Source organism: Puntigrus tetrazona, chromosome 7 (assembly GCF_018831695.1).
Source record: "Puntigrus tetrazona isolate hp1 chromosome 7, ASM1883169v1, whole genome shotgun sequence".
Taxonomy (NCBI): domain Eukaryota; kingdom Metazoa; phylum Chordata; class Actinopteri; order Cypriniformes; family Cyprinidae; genus Puntigrus; species Puntigrus tetrazona.
The window spans coordinates 37,341,862-37,362,488 of record NC_056705.1 but is presented as its reverse complement, the minus strand read 5'-3'; the positions used below and the strand labels follow the sequence as shown (position 1 = coordinate 37,362,488).

At 37.3% G+C, this 20,627-nt stretch overlaps 1 protein-coding gene across 6 annotated transcripts in view; it reads right to left on the bottom strand.

Moving 5' to 3' along the window:
• Positions 1-333: 333 nt before the first annotated feature.
• The window catches only part of nfat5b (nuclear factor of activated T cells 5b), a 37,570-nt gene continuing 17,276 nt past the window's right edge, over positions 334-20,627 (bottom strand). The window contains exons 2-13 of one of the 6 annotated variants that reach the window (XM_043244547.1): positions 12,891-20,540; positions 11,772-12,321; positions 10,749-10,935; positions 9,986-10,176; positions 9,690-9,862; positions 8,548-8,682; positions 8,408-8,463; positions 7,707-7,839; positions 7,364-7,432; positions 7,178-7,272; positions 5,334-7,083; positions 334-4,566 (exon numbers count right to left, since the gene is read on the bottom strand). In XM_043244547.1, coding sequence (XP_043100482.1) covers positions 4,328-4,566; positions 5,334-7,083; positions 7,178-7,272; positions 7,364-7,432; positions 7,707-7,839; positions 8,408-8,463; positions 8,548-8,682; positions 9,690-9,862; positions 9,986-10,176; positions 10,749-10,935; positions 11,772-12,298 — 3,555 coding nt within the window. In that variant the 5' untranslated portion in view covers positions 12,299-12,321; positions 12,891-20,540 and the 3' untranslated portion in view covers positions 334-4,327. Of the gene's footprint in view, positions 4,567-5,333; positions 7,084-7,177; positions 7,273-7,363; positions 7,433-7,706; positions 7,840-8,407; positions 8,464-8,547; positions 8,683-9,689; positions 9,863-9,985; positions 10,177-10,748; positions 10,936-11,771; positions 20,541-20,627 lie in introns of all 6 variants that reach the window. The other 5 variants (XM_043244549.1, XM_043244550.1, XM_043244545.1 and 2 more) reach the window with 5 other exon arrangements.

Here is a 20,627-nt window from a genome sequence, read left to right as displayed (position 1 = left end):
GTCTATATGCTTTCCACAATATACAAGGCACAATTTTCTACATTTTCTGAATCTTATGTATATACCATATATATAGAAAATAGTTAACGTTTTGAAACGCAGGCCTATGTGATTTCTCTTATCTGGTCAGGCTTAGAGCAGTGACATCTATTGCTCAGAAAACCTAACTGCAGTTTTCTTCATTCATTGCAAACACAAAAAATAACTCAGTGCTACTAAATAATGCGGTATTGCCATTGTAATTATTATTACTGGTCAATTAGTTACTTAGCCATTACTTTAAATGCCATGACTTTGTTGCATGACAGAAAAGGACAAAAACAACACTCGAGGTATTTTTCTTTAACCTATTTTTATTGATACATAGCAGCACATTTACAGAAAAAAAAAATAGCTGCGAGAGTAAAATGCCCCAACAAAAGCAAAATACTTACATGTGATTTTTGTAATAAATTTTCAAAAGGTAGCTCAAATATTTTATCGTCACATCCGACAGAGACTTTCCAAACCTGACAGCAATATAGCAAACTGACATACAAAAGTGTATTGCCGAAAGACTGATATAATACCTATTCTATAATGCGCACATCATTATGGCACATTAGGAATTATGATATATTAATAAGCAACAGAACCATAACAGTTTAGTTCCTCTTTGTTGAAAGATTAAGGAAGTCCAACTAAATATGAAAAAGTTGTATTTTTTTAACTGTTTAAAGTATTATACTTCCTGCTGCAGAAGCGTATATTGTATTAAACAAATAGTAAAATAATATTGCATACTATCTAGTCGCATGTAAAGTGATACATATGTATATTTATTGGAACATATTTTAAAGGGTCGTTGGTTTCATGACCAGTCAAAATAGACAATTACTAGAAAATTATCTGCTTAGAAGTACAGATGAGAAGGCACGACTACCAATTATCGTATATTTACAATGTCAACTAACATACAAATGTATTGATTTTAGAGGCATATTGTTTAATATAGACTTTGTGACCGGGATGAGTAGGAAGTATGTGTCTCAGTTTACAAATAAATGAAACAGTTATATTATCAAAGCCTCATTTGCAATATTGAACTGCAACGTTTTTTATTTTTGAGGAAAAAGACTACCAAAGGACAGACATTGCGCTTGCACGCTTTACATTTATTGATTTATAAATGTTATTTCATCCAAAACAGACGCTTAGATTTCTTACTTGAACTACAAATAAATCATAATTGGTCCCAAGAATCATACAAAATAGACTTTTTAGGGGCAACGCTTGTTTTATGGCTTGTATTTCCCAAAGGATTGATGAAATCGTAGGAATTATAGTTCTGACCTGCCAGTTATTAAATTCCCTTAAAAAGTTGAGAACCATGATGTCCTTTACACACGTGCTTTACGATGATGACTCTCAACAATGTCTGCGCAGCCTAAACATGATGTTGCAATACATAGAGGTTACACGCAGATTATTTTCCTTAAAAGTTGACATTCTGTATGAAAAAAAAAAAAAAAATAATAATAATAATATATATATATATATATATATCTGAATTTTAATCGAAATCTAGGCATTGATTCTACTTGTGAAAATTCTTGAGACAAAAAAAATAAATATTTTCTAAAAAGAGGTATGGTGAAAAAGTAAATATTCACATAAATATTGAGAATTATGGAAAAAAAATAACAATTAATATTGTACAGAGATGAAAATAAAATCACGATAAAACACTTTTTCCAGTTCCTGTTCACAGTTCTTCCCCATGCAGATATATGAGAGCACCCTTCAAGCGAAACTTCTCCAGAGAAGAGGATAAAATGGCCTCTACTAAAAAGTAGGCATAAAAATCACCCAAGTTTCTGAGCAAAAGAAAAAGGTCAAAAATTTGACATTGAATACCATAGCAGGCTCAAATGAGCCATTTCTGTGACATTACAGAGAACAACTCCCTCATAATGCATATATTCATCCTGATGCTAACAACAAGACGATCTGCCAACTGACTTCACGTCAGCCTAATATTCTGAGCGCACAAACTAGTTTGGCAGCTTTACATCACATCTGACCCTAGAACACATTCATGAGCTTCAAATACATAACTCACATGATGTTTCTCTACATTCAAAACAAACTCACTTCATAGCCGAATATACAAACCGCCCGAGCCACAAAAATGGCCGATTTAGATCAAAAGGTTTTACATGGTCTTCGGTTTCGACATGCCGATGGCTATTTATTGGCTATAAAATTAGAAAATTGATATTGACTACAAAAAGATAAAAGGTTGTTTCCCCAGCATATTCAGCATTTGTGTTTACTGCATGCCAGTATATTCAGAGAACTTGCGGATAATACTGGTTGGACACTCCCTTCTGATTCGCCAATAAAAACAATCGGCCTTGTTCCAGCGTACCAGACACTGGTAAATAAAAATCACCCAACCCATCACAATGACACAGAATGATACAAGCATAAACTATCGATATTTTAGAATCAGTAAAAGAATAAAATTTAACAATGACACGCTTTTAGAGGTATTATAATAAAATAGTACGCCACACATACGCATAGGACACTCAGACATGCAAAACAAAGCAGACGCCAACTAAATGAGATGGCAAGAAAATTACTCATGTAAACCATAATCAAACATAAATATCAGATGCAATTTGTTTTTCAGTTTTTTTTAAAGCAGGAATTAACATTTTTAATTGGTGTAGTATTATACGAATTAGTCTAAAATAGAAGTCCAAAGAGATGAAAGACTGAAAATTATTAATACAGTAAACATGGTTTCAGACAGACATCTTGATGAAATGTCAATGAGTCAGGAGTAACTAACCACACTGAAAACATAAAGTGCTAGGAGGAAATTTTTCACTTGGATATTTAGTTTTTTCCCATTTCACTGCATGAAATATTTTTTTACAAAAGGAAAAATAGCTTATAGACACTCAGGTGTACTGAGACAGAAAGGTATTAAAGACTGTTTACAAAAAGTGTTGAAAATAAAATAAAAAAAATCCCACTGCAGACTGCTTCTATCAAGCATTCTTGATTATATGTTTAGCTAAACAGCTAAAAATAGATATCACAAAGTTATCCGAGGCTCACTGAGAAAGTGGGGTGTCTACGAAACATGTTCAGGCATAACTGCAGACATCCCATGTGTCCCGATCTTCTCTTTCCGTCACTGTAAAAATAAAGAGATACTCAAGGCAGCGCTTCAGTTCCTCAGACTGAAAACCCTCCGGGGAATCTCTAGGTTTCCAGGTGCCTCAAATATCCTACTGTGTACTCAAGGAACTTCAATATATATCTCAAACGCCTCTATTTATGATGGGGTTGCTGCGGAACTAATGACAGTCTTTATAGCAGGAACATATGGGTTGAGTTTTGTAAGTTTATCAGAGAAATGCCCTCGCATTGAGGTTCTCCAGGGCCTTCTGGAGAACTGCAGATCGAAACAGAAGCTGATCGACTCACGATTTTGCCAGATCTTTCAACAGGCCACTCTACTTTTTCTGTGTCAGCGTAAATTGAACGGAAACTCTTATTTCGAACATGTACATTAACATAGGAAAAAAACAAAACAAAAACAGCACAACACAATACAAAACCATTTTAACTTATACATGTCCAAAAAGGAGTTGGAAGAAGCATAAGCTAATTTAATCCTTCCCTCAAAATTAATAATAAGAACCAATTTCAATAATCATCTAATTACCTCCATGTTTCCAAAATCTCTTCCTTATTTTAATACACTCTTTTTACTTTCCTAGTTATTTTTTAATAAATTACAAACAGAACCTAAATAATTAACTATAACTAAATAATCTGTATGAACACCTAATCAGATCTGTTCTTCCTCCAAATACATTCTGAACCCAGTACTGACCCTTGGGGGATGCCACAAGCAGCGCTCAAGCACAACGATGAATATTCCCCCAATCTCTTGAATAAGTTCTTATTCAGAACCACCCCCCTACCATACCGTTCCAGTTTATCAATTAATAAATTATTGTCAATAATATCAATAAAAACTCCCAACTGCAAACTGCTTCTGATCTCTAGCTTTTGTAATTTCTTCATCCAAATCAATTAGTGCCATTAATGTGGAACTGTTTTATCTGAATACATATTGACTATCAGAAACATGTAGAGTGAAAGGCCTACTCTGAAACCTGCTGTTTTTTTAAAGGGGTCTGTGCAAAATATCTCCAACATCACATATTCTCCAAATATCCAAGATACCAAACTATCCAATGTGAGTGCAAGAAATATCTACAATCATGTATGGAATGGACTGGGCAGCCACACCTTAAAGGCCCTAGTAGGAGTGAGAGATGTTATTTCCTTGCTCCTGAAGGCTCACCAGAAGGTCGTCTATCTTCTCCATGTTCTGAGAGGTTGTCAAGGTGGTCTGCACAGTTCCTGGGTCTGTTATAGGCTGCCCAAGTAAAGACTGGATTTGCCCTTCGCTCTCTTGTTGACTTTGTCCAGACTGATTGATGGCAATGATCTGGTCAGACAAAGTAGATGCTTGGCTGTTCATCAGCTGACGGCACTCTATAATAAAGAAATCATTAGAATAGGGTTAGACGATATTGGAGAAATGTTTTATAAGCACATTTCCAATATTTCAATATACTTTACCAGTGTTTCACATACAATGATTTATTTGTGGTGGTACACTATTTTCCGAAGGGTTTTGACTTTGTTAAATAAACATGAGCACTGTATGTTTCAAAAATAAAACATGGCACATGCGGGTTTAAGCGACCCCAATAATGTCATATGTAGCCCCTGGAATGCGACTTTTATCAGAGGAACACCACCAAAAAAGATGTACTTTACTGCAATGGAACACATTTTTACCAGAAAAGCAATTGGGCTAGTTTTGAGTAGCAACTGGATGGGCAACCCTGTCCTGACTGAAACACTTTCGTTCTATAAGAATCTATACGAATGATCAGCTTATGTATTAGCTTAAAGTTAAAGATATTACTGTAAATGAGTCAGGTGAGCCTAAGAGTAAATACTGTAAATGACTTATAAGGTGAGCATAAGAGTCTTACAGTACAGTTATTGATGCCGATTTCACATTTCTTGTTTGTATGAAGGCTACAAATAAAATACAAATAAAAGGTTAACATTTTATTGCAGGTTTCATAGACTTTCATTGAAGTTTGTAGGTACAGACATCTGTTGTGGACATTCATGGCAGTGTTTCTGAATTATATTGTATTGACTGACATAAAGAAATATTAGGTGATATAAATTTTGTCCCTAAATTAAAATGAGTCAAACAGGTATGTTGAAAAATATTTACTAACCATTCTGAATCTCAAAGAGGAACAGATCTGGCTGTTGATTCTGGCTGGGCTGGCTGAGGCTTCCACTCATTGTGGTCTGAAAGAGTTGACCAGGCTGTTGTACTGGAGAGGAAGTGCTGGTCTGAATAAGGGTTACATCATTTTGTGGTGCAAAAAGAGGTTCTTGAGAAGAGATACCCCCTTGCATGCTGGTCTGAGCCATGAAGAGGTTTACAGACTGTGAAGGGGCTGTACCAGAACTTGGTGCCAACTGCATTGGTTGCTGGTCTTGGAAGATGGGCTTATTTGAGGACGGGCTGACCACCATAGTAGCCTGATCTTGAAATGTCATGGGTTCAGATGACTCCTGCTGCCTGACTGTAACCATGCCGGCCTGAGAGAAGGGTAGGGAACTGTTCTGTTGTTCTGGAGAAGCTAGGCTGCTGTTGTTCATCGATCCCATCTGGACCTGGCCACCAAATAGCAGGTTAGAAGTTTGCTCTTGTGTCACTGGAGAACTTAAGGATCCGAGGAGTAGACTAGCTTGCTGCTGCTGACCAGAGGGGAGTTTGCTTGGTGATTGGGAGATGCTCTGGAACATGGAGCCAGGTTGGGCTCGCTGCAGTGTTTGCTGCTGCTCCATCGGAGTGCCTTGCTGAATGGAGGACAGCTGGGGTGGAGTCTGAAACACAGATGGTGCCTCATGAGAAGATGCCTGCATTGAAGTGAGAAATGCCAGCTGCTGTGGCTGCCCGGTGTTGACAGCATTTTGGGAAAGAAACATATTGGTCGCAGAGGGCTGAGCTTCTCCTGACATATTGGACCCACTGAGAACAGTGAGATTGCTTTGGAAAAGGGAAGCTTGGACCTGATCCTGATTGGTTGAGGTCTTCTGTGTGTGGAAAAGAGCCTCTTGAGGGCTTTGGGCTTCGTTCATGGATGTAGGGTTATGAAACAGAGAAGGCGAGGGATGACTGGGCTGCTGCTGAAGAAAGCCAGTTGCTTGTTGAAATAAGGATGCTTGTTGCTGCTGCTGTTGTTGTGATGGGGTTTGCTGGAAGAGAGAGCTTCCATTCTGAACCATACCTTGGGAAGAGCTCTGCTGCTCTGAACTACAATGGATTTGAACCTGGGGTTGAAAGAGCTGATGTTGAAGGGTCTCCAAAGCTTGCTGCTGCTGGTGTTGCTGTTGCTGCAACTGGATTTGCTGCTCCTGTTGCTGGATGTGCTGCTGCTGTTGCTGGATTTGCTGCTGCTGCTGTTGGATTTGCTGCTGCTGTTGCTGGATTTGCTGCTGCTGCTGATGAAGTTGATGGTGTCTTTGTTTCGACAGTGAATTCTCACTCTGGAGATGGATGTTGCAGAATCCCTTCGCTTGCAGCTGCCGTACCGCCTGCTCCAGTTGTGCCACCTCATCTGGAGGTAGAAGCGAAAGCTGCTGCTGCGAGTTGTCATCAATCTGGGAGAGACCTACCACTGAAGCGCCACTGTTGCTGGTCCTCTCCTGTCCAAGACTCTCTCTGTGTTCCAAGAGGAATGGCTGAACTCCTTGCTGGAGGAGAGATTTATTAGGCACATGGAAAGAACTACTGGGTGCAAGACTTTGCTCCTGGATGGTGCTGAATGGTTCTTTGTTGGAAAAGACAGAGCTCTGAGATTGATCCTTTTCTCTTGTTTGGTGTCCCAGTGGACTGGAAAATTTGCAGTTATTGGTGGAGATCTCTCCACTCATATCTAAGGCTTGCTGGGCTGAATTGATGACTTCAGAGGTCTGTTGAGTTGCAGACAAGATGGACATTTATCAAAATATACAAAAATAGGGACAGATTTATTGTGGTGGTTTCTGTCTCATTGTTTATACAAACCTTAAAGGCAGAGGAGTTACCGGAGACCTCCATTGGAGTGACCTCTTCTCGTTTAACAAGAGGCAAAACCGGCGTCATCAAGGCAGTATCGATTACTATATAAAAGAAAAGACAGGAGGCCAGTAACACTTACATAACCATAGCTGCCATTATATAATAGTAATAGACACACAGATGTTTGCACACCTTTCATTTGTTCAAAACAACAAGGTGTCACTGGAGGCAAGACTTCCTTTTTCACAGAAGAATCGACAACTGTAAAAAAAAAAAGAAAAATCTATATCAGTGATTTTTATGAATGGTTCCCAATCCTTTTCCTAGAGGCACACCCACACTACACATTTTCCAACTCTACCAAAAGAAACATCCAATTCAACCCTTTTTTTGTAGAGACTTCAAGTCCTGATATGGATGGGTTAGATAAGGGAGATAATGTGTACTGCTGTTATGTCTCCAGGAATGGGGATGGAAAACGCTTTTTTGGCAAACCTGTTGTAATTAAGAGACATGTTTATGGAGTTTAACTGACCTGGCTCTGGAGTGTATGTAAATGGTTGAACATCATGGGAACGTCCAGCATTCGTTACAACATAGATTCCAACAGACACAGGAGATGTGATAGCTGGATTTTGATATGGAGGGACTTTGACAATAAGGTGATTCTAAAGGGGAGAAAATTGCAGACTTTATTTACTTATTTTTCTCATAACATCATTAATGAGCAACAATTTCTAGCATCTGGTATACATACAATTGAATGGTTTGTGTCCTTTATCTGAACCTTATCTGAATCAAATGGGATTTCAAACCATGCATCTTGTAGCAATTTCAACACTAGCCCCGATTCAATTACTCCTCTCATTTTTAGCCCTTTTTACATACATTTGTGTATATTTTGGATGCTATGCATAAGTACAGAGCCAGAGCCAGAGCCAGCTGTGGCAGCACTCAATCTATTAAAAAACACAGAAAATTACAAACATCACTGCTGGCATTTTAGCAAGAAATAGCAAAAGGAGATACACTGAAAAAAAAAACAACAACAACTAAAAACTGTATTGCGTACGGTTTGTTTTTGTAGGTCATTAATCTGCCACTCTTTCCATATTCATGTGGGGCAACAATTGGGGACACCTGTGTCCTGTGTCCTGTACAAAGCTGACTCTATTTTTGCAATGCATGATCAGCCCACGCAGTCAAATAATAGACACAGCAGATGCTATGGCTTACCTGATGGAAAAACTCCATGTCAATGTCAGCCTCTGCCTTCCAGGATTTATCATCTGCTACAGTCAAAGAGGCAGAGGTTAAACAGTGCTGGAAAATCTGCACAGAACAGAGCACAACACTTTTTTAACTTGTAAAGATACCTGAAGAATTCTCCTGAAAAATGACCTTGGTTCCTTTGAGAAAGTTCTTTCCAATAATAAAGACTTCACTCCCCCCTTTCACCGAACAGCTGTGCAAACTCTTCTTGAGAATCTCAGGTACTCCTGCAGGCTGGGCTATAAAACAAAACCAATCAGAGAAAGAGAGAAAGTGACCATTACAATACACAGCCAGGTAACAATGTTTCTGTGCAGCAGACCATGACTAAACACTTAGTTTCCGAACATCTGACATTATGTGTGGGTCAACAAAGCCATATAGCCAAATTAGCTTGTGACTAGTGAAAAACCTGGTTGTTTTTGCTTTGTATCCACACATGAAAACCATGAAGGAACATAGATATTACTCTGGTAATCCATGGTAAGTAGGCAAGCTTCGAATTTTTGCTGTTTAATTTTGTGATACAATTGCTAAATCAAAATCAATTGAATAAAAAATTAATTACGTGATAATCAAAATAATTGTAATTAATCATTAACATACACATTGTTGTATTGTGTCTGCATTATTTACTTTAGTATGAACTGTTCTTTAGCATTTTTAAAATTCAAACCACTATTTTGGGCTAAAACATCCATAATAACCCTTTATCCAGTGAAAACATCAAACCCCCATCAAAATCTGCCAACATATTGGTTTAGAAGTTTTCACTTGTAAACAGTGCTTGATCTGTGCATATTTTTCTCCTGATTCAGACTTCAGAAAGAACTTATTTTATATTATGGAAAGAGAGCTCATACTTTAGCTGCAAACAGAGGTTTGTCAATGGTTTTCTTTCTTACAAACATGCGTTTTTTTACTCCCATTCCACTTCACGATAATAAGCAGAATGCTGCAGGTGGTGTCAGCAGAGCTTAAATTAAAAGAAAACCCAAAATACTCTTCTACCTGCTGGTGATTACTTTTCAATACAAAGTAATGCAATTTATCACGCACCTAGTAGCTCTCTTCAGTAGGCACCTGATGTTCTGCCTCGGATTCATTTTTTTTTTTTTTGGCTCTATGGCCTTAATAATATAAACATTCATTATCCCCCCTTCTAATCCCTACCTCTCCTATGTGATGAGAGCACCAGCTGGGCTCGCCAGCAGGGAGATGCTATGAATAACCCAAAGCCACTCACTGCACAGTATGGGAGACGACGAGGTCTGTAACATGAGCACAGAGCCATCCGGGCGTGGGATGCTGACTCGAAACACCAGTCTGGCACGGGTGCTCTTCTTCTTAGATCCAGCCACCCCAATACGGGCCTCCACATCGGCATTCCTGAGCTTTAGGATCCCCACACAGTCTATACTGCAGAGACACCCGAACATCAGCTGGTCATTGCCAATGTCAATATGTCAATATCACTACAGCCTCTGAATGCAAAGTTGGAAAGTCTGATGCAATTCTACCAAGTTGAATGTCGCTACGTACGCCAGAGTCATGTTGCTGCTGGGATCCAGAGGCACTTCGATGACAGTGGTGCCTTCGACGTCCACTTCCCTACAGGCGGTCGTGTTACGGCCTGTAACTCTGCAAGCCTGGTAGAAGCCGTGGGGCTTTACGCGTCCAGCATCATTGCCCACAAAAATCTGCAGGACAACTGACTCCTTCACACCCTCAAGCTGCGAGGATCATGAAAATTGCAACATGCATCCTTTTAACAGTGAAAAGTAAGAACCATAAGACTTGTCTAAAAACGGCAGTCAGTTTTTTCCCAGTTTTAAGTATATTTGAAATACATTTATTTTATTGTAAATAAACATCTACATATTATGTACTTAATAAAAATACCCTGCAATTGTACTTAAAAACTGGAACGCTTAAATCTGCTCAATCTGAACAGATAATATTGTACTTTAATTATGCAGAAGTAAAGACATACTGAAGTGTACATAATTGTGTTAAAGTGGAACTATTGCAAGGTGAACTTTACATTTTTTGCATTTGAATGACTGAATGAACAACAAAAGTTACGGACTGGAGCTTTAATATTAAGAAAGGTGCATTGTGCAAAAGTAGTACTCTAAATGAAATGTAATTATAATTTTTATATCAGTAAGTCTCTAGTGGTACATAAATATGATAATAGATTTGAACCATACTTAGTATGAAATAAATGTATTTTAACTGTATTACATTTTCACTAGGGATAAATATTATACTTTAAAACCTGCTGTAGGTTATTCTGACCCACCTTGATAGTTGGGAAACCTTGCTGCGTTCGGTCTTTCACAGAGCCACGGCTGCCTTCAGTCAGGTAACGGGCTCTATGCTGAGTCTCAGGCTGCACCACAATCCTTAGCTCTTTTCCTTCACTTTTCTGAGGATACTGACAAGACAGTATCCCACCTTTATGACCAGAAGCTTGTGGTCCATCGGAGCTATGAAATAAAGTTCGCTGGTGAACATCAGCTACTATAGTTGTGGTTTACGAACGTTTAATTATTGAGAAATGAAAATTCTGTCACCATTTTCTCACTCTCATGTCATTCCAAAACCTGTTTGACTGGAATATAATTAATTGGAAAATCATTTCCCCAAGATGTTAGTTACCAAAAGTGGGTCACATTCTTGTGGCACGTCTGACACAAAAACACATGTGCTGTTTGCATCCAGCGGACATTCTCCAAAATGGTGCTATGGTGTATGGTGAATAATGTTATTATTTTTATTTTCTTTGCATATCAAAGTATTTTTGTTACTTTATATCATCATTACACTTCAACCACTGATGGCAGATGGACTATTCCGACTGTGTCTTGCAGTCAATGGGACAGTCACAAGCCTCCTGGTTTTCATTTAATCTTAAATTGTGTTCCAAACAAAGCTTTTACTGGGTTTGGAAGGACATGGGAGTAAGTGATTAATGACAATATTTTCATTTTTAAATGTTACTTCTTAGTTTCAGACGGTTCTGAGAATATTGAAATGTAACATTCCTATAATGCGTGCAAAATTATAACATGGAACATTTCCTGTAATGTTGTTCCTTAATGTTCAGATAACTAAGAAAAAACATGTTCTTAATGTTTAGAGGAACCTCGGAAATATCGCTGTAGCTGTGAAACGATGTGAGGGTGAATAAATGACAGATTTTAAATTTTTGAGTGAATTCAATATTTTGGTTCCTTCACATCAGTCTCTAAAAACAGCCACCAAATTGTTTATGAATGCAACCAATAGGGTCCAAAGTTTACTGTAATACTAAATAACTCGCCTTGCTTTGGAGCAGGTCTTGCTGTCTGGACCAAGCTGCGAGAGCACAAAGTGTGGACCTTTGGCACTATCTGCATCAAAGACATCCATGCTGGCCTCTTCAGCGGGGACCGGCTTTGGCCCGGGCTTCTGTCGTGGTGTGCACTTCCGGGCCTTGCGGGGAACTTCAGTGTTGTCGTTGTAGGAGCTGGAGCTCACAATACTGAAGTTGGACACAGAGTTTTCCATCCAGATGCTGTTGCTCTGCTCCGACTCGAGAAGCAGCTCATCCTGGCAGGACATGTGGCTGTCATCGAACAGGTCCTCGGGTGGAGGAGAGATGTTCAGGACAGGCCGTTTGGAGGGCGTCATCTGGTGTTGCTGCTGCCCACCTTTTTCTCGCCCGGAAAGCTTGTTTTCTGCAGCCAGAACCTCTGCTTTTCTTCGACCGCTAACGTCTCCCGGCGCGCTGCTTTCATGCGCTGCGATCCGCTCTGAAGCTGAGGTGGAAGAGGTGGGAAAAGCACTGCGAGGACTTCCCATGCTCATAGCAGAAGAGGCAGACGAGGCATCTGCAGTGTGTACAATTAGACAGTGAATAAAGGCATCGACAGGGCATCAACATGAGCCAACAGTCCCAGTCAGGTCAAGACATTTCTCATGATTGCTTTTTATCTTTTCCTTCCAATAGCTCCTGTTTTTAATCTTTCACAGAGCACTATCTATCATTAGGGCAAATGACAAAAAGCGGTTGAAATGCTGTGGAAATGAACCAACAAACAACGGGAGCAAAACGATCATGCTGAATAACATCTGTGAAAAAAAGAAAAACAAGCATTTCATGTGGAGTTACTGCAGAGCAGGGCATGACATCACTCTCCAAGACATTACGCACAGCCCGCTAGCCATAATATCCTCTCATGTCTTGGCTTTTATTTAAGCATACATTGGAAATCTACAGTAAATGAGCTCTTGCATATGACCCTCAAAATCTGTTACATGGCATATGTTTGTTCCGGTTGAGGGTCTACATCTCTCATCCAGATGTGTCAAACGATGCAAGCAAATTCTTATACAAATTTGCATAAAATTTTGATGGGAGTGAGCATAGCCACAGAAACAACATAAACCAGTGTCTGACCTATGGAGCAGAAAACTGCAGAGCATTTTGTATGCAGACACTCCCTGCTTCAGAGAGAAATTCCTGGAAGGAAAATAAGACAACCAATGAGTAATAAAAGCTGACCATTGAAAAATATTAAAATCAAGAAGGCTTTGTTCATTTGTACTTCTTTGTTTTTAGTGCATCTGATAGGATTCTGTAATAATTTGCCTTGAAAATGAAGCTACGCAACATCCACGCCTCATTTAAACAAATAGATGAGGCAAAGCATTCATATACAGTAGTTTTAAAGAAGTACATGACTCCTGTCCGTGGCATAAGACCTATTCAATCATTTTGTTTGTTTTGTTTAAATGTGTATATACTCAAGTTTTATCTTCAAGAAGTTTTATCTTAAAAGCCTATGCAAAAGCTGTCACTGGAGTGGTACCTTTTCAAAAAGTAAATTTTTATATCTATTAGGTTCAAATATGTACACAAGGTACCTAAAAGGCCCCAGTGACAACTTTTGCACCACTTTTTATTCATGTTCATTGACAAAAAGTAACATGCAAGTAATGTATTATTTTCCATAAAAAACTACTTTTTTATGGGGTAACGCAATATTAAATCTTCTCCTTGAGCACTTTATATAATGAACAGATTTAATTTAGAATTCTAGAAATAACTTTTTTTTGTTAAGCAAGCATGTTTAGCTTCACTTTACAATATTCAATGGGCTTTGTGAAAGTGCTCTGATAAATGAAGTCAATCAAAGCTTAAAGTGATCACGTCTTTTTTTAAAGACTTTGAAGATTAATCTTCTTGACTCAAGATTGACTCAAAATTAGAGAATTTTAGTAATAAGTGCCCTTATTTGTGTTTCATAAATGATGAATGACGAATATCCACTTTTAATTTGTAGGTGAAATAACTCTTACCTATGCAGTCACATTATTTCTCTAACATTTAACTGATGTACTGCAAGATGATGAAATGAATGAAATGAAAGTGCTTTGAGGGCAAGCAACAAAAGGATCTGATGTACATTGCAAAACTGGGATTAGTTGCATCATGGGTGGTACCAACCAACATTTCAGCAATCTAGATCTTTAACCACTAAACCACACTGTCAAACTCTGGCAGAGGCTTAACAAGATGGGTTAAATACAAAAAAGTAAAAAAGAATTGGGTTTATCATACTCTGAAGATAATAATTGGATTGGTATTTTGTAGGAATAGTGGGAAAAAGGTAATCATAAGTAAGATCCACACAATAGTGTCTTTCTGAAGCAACAAAGGGTTGAAAATATTTTGTGATATATTATTATAAATTCTGTGAAAAGTCTGTACGGCAGACCATGGCCACAAAATTGTCAAAAACCATCCCCTAAGCCAGCGTTCTCAATTCCAGTCCTCACGTTCCGCTGCTCTGCATATTTTGTCTCTCTTAGTTAACATACCTGATTTTGGTAATGAGCTTGTTAGAAGTGAGCTCTGTGCATAACTGTGTTCCGAGCAACATGGTCCCTACACGGTGTTCATTGCTCCCTGCTCCCTACTTCCCTTCGGCACGTTCATTCCCGGATTTGAGCTACGCAACCTCTTCACACACGGATGAGTGTGACATATACATCTGTAAAAAAATACAACTTAAAGTCACGTCTCACACACTTCAATGTCCTTTAAATGGAACAAATGGAATATTCTGTTGTCCACTTTGCAGGGCACTTACGCTTGAATAGAACAAACGTTTGAAGCGACAAGAAAAACATACACTGTAAAAATGGCCGCGATTTTAACAGAAAAAAACGGCTACAGTAAAAACCTGTTAAATGGTTAACAGTAAATTACTGTAAAACTGACATCTCCAAAATTTCAAGATTTACTCGAATTTGGTGTTTTTCTTTAAAATCATTATGTTTCTGCTAAGTTTTTCTTATCAGTTATGTTTATTAGGGCTGTCTGTTACACTGAATGTTGTTAAATTAATGTTTATTGCATATTTCAATTCAATGAATCTCATGATGGTGTTTATGACACTGAGCACCTACATATTTAAAAGCTGCTTGTGATGGGCTCTGGTTCATCATGTGACTTTCTCCTACCCTCCTGCATTTGGTGGTTATCAGTGTACAAAACAGATTTCAGTACGAGGTTAGTATATTAAATTCATATCAGTTATATGAAATTATGGTATTTAACTGTAAATTTAACTTCAATCCGAAATACCAAAAACGTTGTTACCGTATTTTATACGGTAGAATTCCTGCAACCTCAGCTGCCAGATTTTTTTTTTTTAAACGGTGTACAAAAATTGCAGAGCAAAGGTACACAAGGACTGAAATTGAGAACCGTTGGTCTGAGCAGCTCTAAGAGAATAATACAAAACGTAACATGCATATCTACCTGTGAAGCTTGTCTCCTTTGTTTGGAAAAAAAAACCCTATGAACCAATACAATATAAATGACGTACTTTAAATGGCCTTATAAAACACTCAAATTCTGTACGTTGCTATCTCAGAATGTGCTCTGCATTGTAGTCATATCCATAAAATGTTCATTTGTGGGTCGTTTATGTCTCTAAAACAATGTTTAACCACAATGGCTGTGGAAGAACATTACATAAAAAACATAATAACCAGTCTGATGATAGTGTTTACATTTGGAAGACTGTAGCCTGGGCTAATCTGGCCGCATGCTAGTCCTCCCCAGTCCAGTCTTCCCATTCCAAATGTTCAAATATGTGGGAATAATGCCCTGTTGCAACAACCAGCATTATACTAACACTGTTTCGCAAGTTCTTGAGAAAGGATCATGAATGAAAACATTTTGAAAGAAATTTAGGAGAACTCCATCGCTGCGTCCTTTAAATTAGGATGTTTATCGATCATGTGCTTACAAGGGGATTTCTTTAAAAATAAAATGTTAAAATGTGAAGAACACTGCTTAAAAAGGAAATATTAAAAAAAAGCATTTAAAGAATATTCTGAACAAATGGCACAGTCAAACATATGGCAGTCAAATGGGCACGAAACAAAACAATTAAAAACATTTTTCATAGAAGTACAGCATAGTTAGTCCTTGTGCAGGTGGAACACATTAGAATTTAATACATATACATCACAAATACAGTGAAGACTGACAATAATCAGATTAAAAGACAACAAATCCTCACTAATATTACCAATTTAACTGCACTATTGAATGGGAAACACACTGAAAATGAATTGAACTGCATAATGACTTCATTATCTTTATTAGAACTACTAATCGTTTCATGTAATTTAACTCTATTGTAATTTCACACCATTATCGCTAACACTTTAGAATGGGGAACACTCCACTATTAACTATGACTTTTTCCTCAAATTCCTTATTAATAGTTAGTAAGGTAGTTGTTAAGTGTAGGTATTGGTTAGGATTAATGATGTATTATAAAGCTATGTACATTAAGGCATTAATATGCGCTTAATTACTTCTAATAAATGGCTAATATTCTAGTAATATGCATGCTAACAAGCAACTAGTTTCGAGAGCCTAAAATAAAGCGTTACCCTATTATCTTCAGCAGATCTGCCTTACAGCTGAAATGGTTTCATAACCAATGGGTTTTACAACAGTAACACTTACTTCTTTTTCATTAATGTGAAGCTTTAAAACAGTATAGTGTAATGGTTTTCCCATAGAGGATGCATTAACAACAGTTCGGATTTTATACAGATGTCTAAACAGAGTTAATTGAGACAACAAGAATTCTACAGCAAAAGTATAACAAACCTGGTTAACACTAATCAGAATGAACGATTTGCATCCAGCATTTGTCCCAAAACATGGACTGATAAGCTTTATTTATACTGTTTATGCCTCTTGCGTATCCTCATTTATAAGATTTGTCGTTACGTCTCACAACACAAACAGTTTAAATGAATTATTTTAATGGGATTGATCAGACTGCTGCATGAATGTGGCATGATAAACATGAGGACACCTGCGTGCACAGGAAGTGTGGTCAAGCCGTGCATAATTAAATCAGGAAGAAATCTTTCTATGTGCGAAATATTGTCTGACGTGTGACACTAATATTAACCACAAACCATTGTCCATTCAATAAACTGAAATCGTTCTTCCTGTCCAGCTGAACCAAATCAACTGTATGAGTCTCAACCAATTGATTCTGAGTCAAAGGCATTTTTTTATGTATTTATATATATTTATATATTTTATATATTATATTATGTATCTGGAGATAAGAGTCATACGCATCTAAAGATTTGATTTAAACTGATTATTTTTCCATCTTTATTGCCAGTTTGACATCTGATACAGTGACATTTGAGTCATCTGCTCCTGTGTTTGTACAGAATTGTTAATGAAATTAATTGAAACCCTGTTCTGGCGGAGAACTACAAAGCGCTTTTCATTACGTATTATGTTGCAACCTCTTGGCATGCGTGCAACAATACAGACACTGAAACACGCAGCGTCTGTCTTTTGTGCCTCTTTAAAGGAATAGTTCACCCAAAAATGAAAATTCTGTCATAATTTACTCATCCTCTAGTAGTGCGAAGCCTGTTTGAATTTCTTTGTGCTGCCGAACACAAAGGAAGATATTTTGAAAAGTTTGCAATCAGGCTCCATTGACTTAAACTCAACCTGTTTATTCATTTTTGGGTGAACTGTTCCTTTAAGGTGGCTCAAAGTGGTTGCAAATCAACTTGTGGGTCTGAAATTTCAACTCTGATAGGAATTTGGGAACATTTAGACAATCTCAACAGCATCGAAAGATTAATATCCGTTAGATGATAAACCAGAGTTAGATAACAGACAGCATATTTATTTTTGGACAATCTGTGTCAGGGTTACAAGACTGATGCATTAGTCTGGCCTGCATGTTTTTGACTGCACTGTACTCTTTTCTCTTCAAATGGACAACTTAACACAGCAACCTGAGTGTGTTGTGTTATAGTGAGCCCTCAGAGCTTTCACTATTGATAGAAACTGTAACACAAGCCAACAGGGGCCCCGAGGGGCCAAACTAAAATGTAATCTGAATTCACCGATGGAGGACACACATTCCTGCAGGGGAGCAGTGAGAGAATTAGACTTTTATTGATTTAGGCGGCAGAATTCCTGCAGTTGATTTCATCTCAGAAGAAAAATAAACATTTATATTCAATTAGACGGGGAGAAAGGTTTTAAAATAATAGTAACAGAATCATGAAAGTCATCCTGACTCAATAATAGAGAGCCATGGTCACATCAGAGGGTCCCACGGCAGACTGAGAGATTAGTTTGAGTTTAGGAGGCAGGCTGCGGTAGAGCACAACTAATCTGAATAGAGAAGCATAAGTGTGCCCTACTGGTCAAAAGTATGGAATAATTCATAGGTAATTAATAAGTGGAGTACTGATATTTAAAGAGTCTCTTATGCTGGCCAAGGCTGCATCTCAAAAATACAGTAAAACCTCTAATATTATTACAATTTAGGTCCCACTTAATAGGTGGCCTTCATTACAATAACTACTTACTACTTAAATTGATTATTTGGTACAATGCACTTGTTGTGTACATGCATGTTTTTACATTGTACTTACGTGTATAATATGTAGTTACTTCTGTAATTAGTTTCAGTAATTGCACTGTCGACCCATCCCTTACACATTAACCTACCCTTAAACCTACCCATACCACCAAACCTGTCACTAACCTTACCCACATCCCACCTCAACAGCAGCAAAAGCGTATCGCAATTCAATATGAACATAATAAGTACATTGTACTTACATAGTAGTTGATATAAAGTGTGAAGGAAAATTCATAATTTTTAAAGATTATTTTTTTACTACTTTCTAATCAACAAAGAAACCTGAAAAAAGTATCACTGTTTCCATTAAAACAGTATTCAGCACAACTGATTTAAATAGTTTGCTTGTTGTTGTAACATTACTCTTTATTGTATTTTTGATAGTTTTGAGCTTATTTTCAAAAACATAATTATTTCAAACTTTTGACCATTAGTGTATAATCTAGGTCATTGATATGTTGAATCTCAAAATATAAATTTCATTGAACAGATAAACATCTTGAATGTGTTTCGTCGAAACACACGGGCAAACTAAATTAAAAACGTATTAAAATTTTAAATAATTTACTGGCCCATTCAGCACGAAAACCACAAGAAAAGTTATTTTGAGAAAGAAACAATACCTTGCGTGTTTGTTTTACTATTATTCTGTGTAAAAGAGAAGATAATAACGGTTAGGGGCTGGGGTTAGATACAAGACGACCCGAAATATTCACACTCGACGGTGGGAAGATAATATTTGAAGGGTAATGGATGAGGCAAAAGAGTCGTCCCTCGCAAAACAAAACTTAGATGCAAAAAAAAAATAAATTAATCAATAAATAAAAACCATACAAAAAAATGATCACCACAAAATAAATAAACAAGCCAAACAAAACAACAAGCAAACAAATAGAAAACACCAGATCACTTCTTTAATTGCTGAGAACATTTCACAAATAAACAATACATTTATACGCAAACAAAATATGAATTAAACTGGAAGAGAAAATAGCCAGAATAAGCAAGTCCAATTTGCAGTGAAGCCTAAAAATCCCACAATGAAATTCATTTAAGCTGGAAAATACGTCACCTTCCTTCAGCTGCAGCCAGCATGTCCTGCCTCGTCAGAGGGATGCATTTGGCTGCAGTTAGGTACAGATGTCCAAAGGCAACAGAAACTCACCCTAAACCTGGGCACTTTGATAAAGGGGCAGAGTAAAAGAAACTAAAGTGAATTGCATTTTGAATGTACAAATAGGAACTCAAAATAAAAGTTCTGAGGAGTGTTTGCATGTGGACAGAGTCTTTCCACAGTGTTCAATGCAAGTCAGGAGAAACTGCAATAATTATACATGCATTATACATGAATGTGTTTTGCATGAGAATACATTTTGTGTATGTTAACGCGGATGGGAATTTTATACCAAAAAATAAAATAAAAGAAAGTAATCAAAAATTCCTACTGTAGCAGATTTTATACCAAAGAGATTTCTTTCTTTATTTATGCATGCATGGTTGTTTGTTTGTTTAAATTAATTCCTGGGTTTTCTTGTTTGTTCGTTTGGCGTTTGTCTTTTCTGAGAAAAATTAAGGCGCTGAGCCAATTATGTTCATTCGCAAAGCTAGATCAATGTCAGAGGGCTGAATGGAATTTCATACTTGCGTAATTATTTGTTTATTATTATTATAATTATTATTATTGTACGTTAAATACAAAGTATAAAAAAATATTTTTATTTGAAATAAAATATATATTTGCCAAACATATTTACTCTGATGCCCCAATAAAAGTAGTTTTTCCCCCACATAAAATTATAGTTTTCCTTATATTTTTTTTTTCAGCAAGGCCCAACATTCACAAATGAACGAAGATTATGTTTAGACCACACACAGCCAATCATAATGCAATTAGATATGGTTTCCTGATTAAATAGTAGAGTATTATTTTAATTTTTACCATTAAAACTGCTCTCTATTTTCTGGTGATATTGTATTCGGTGCATGCTACTCCAAAAACAGAAATGTTAGTTGTCTGGGTTTTTTTTTTTTTTAAATCAAAAGCTTGCTCCACCTCCGAAACAACTTTCCTCTGACGTCACCACACCCGCCCCTCAAACCACCTGTCGTATAAACACAGTCTTCAACCAAATTAATCGACCGCAAAAACCGTGGGCAGGAGAATATGCATCGCGACGCAGGCCCCAGCT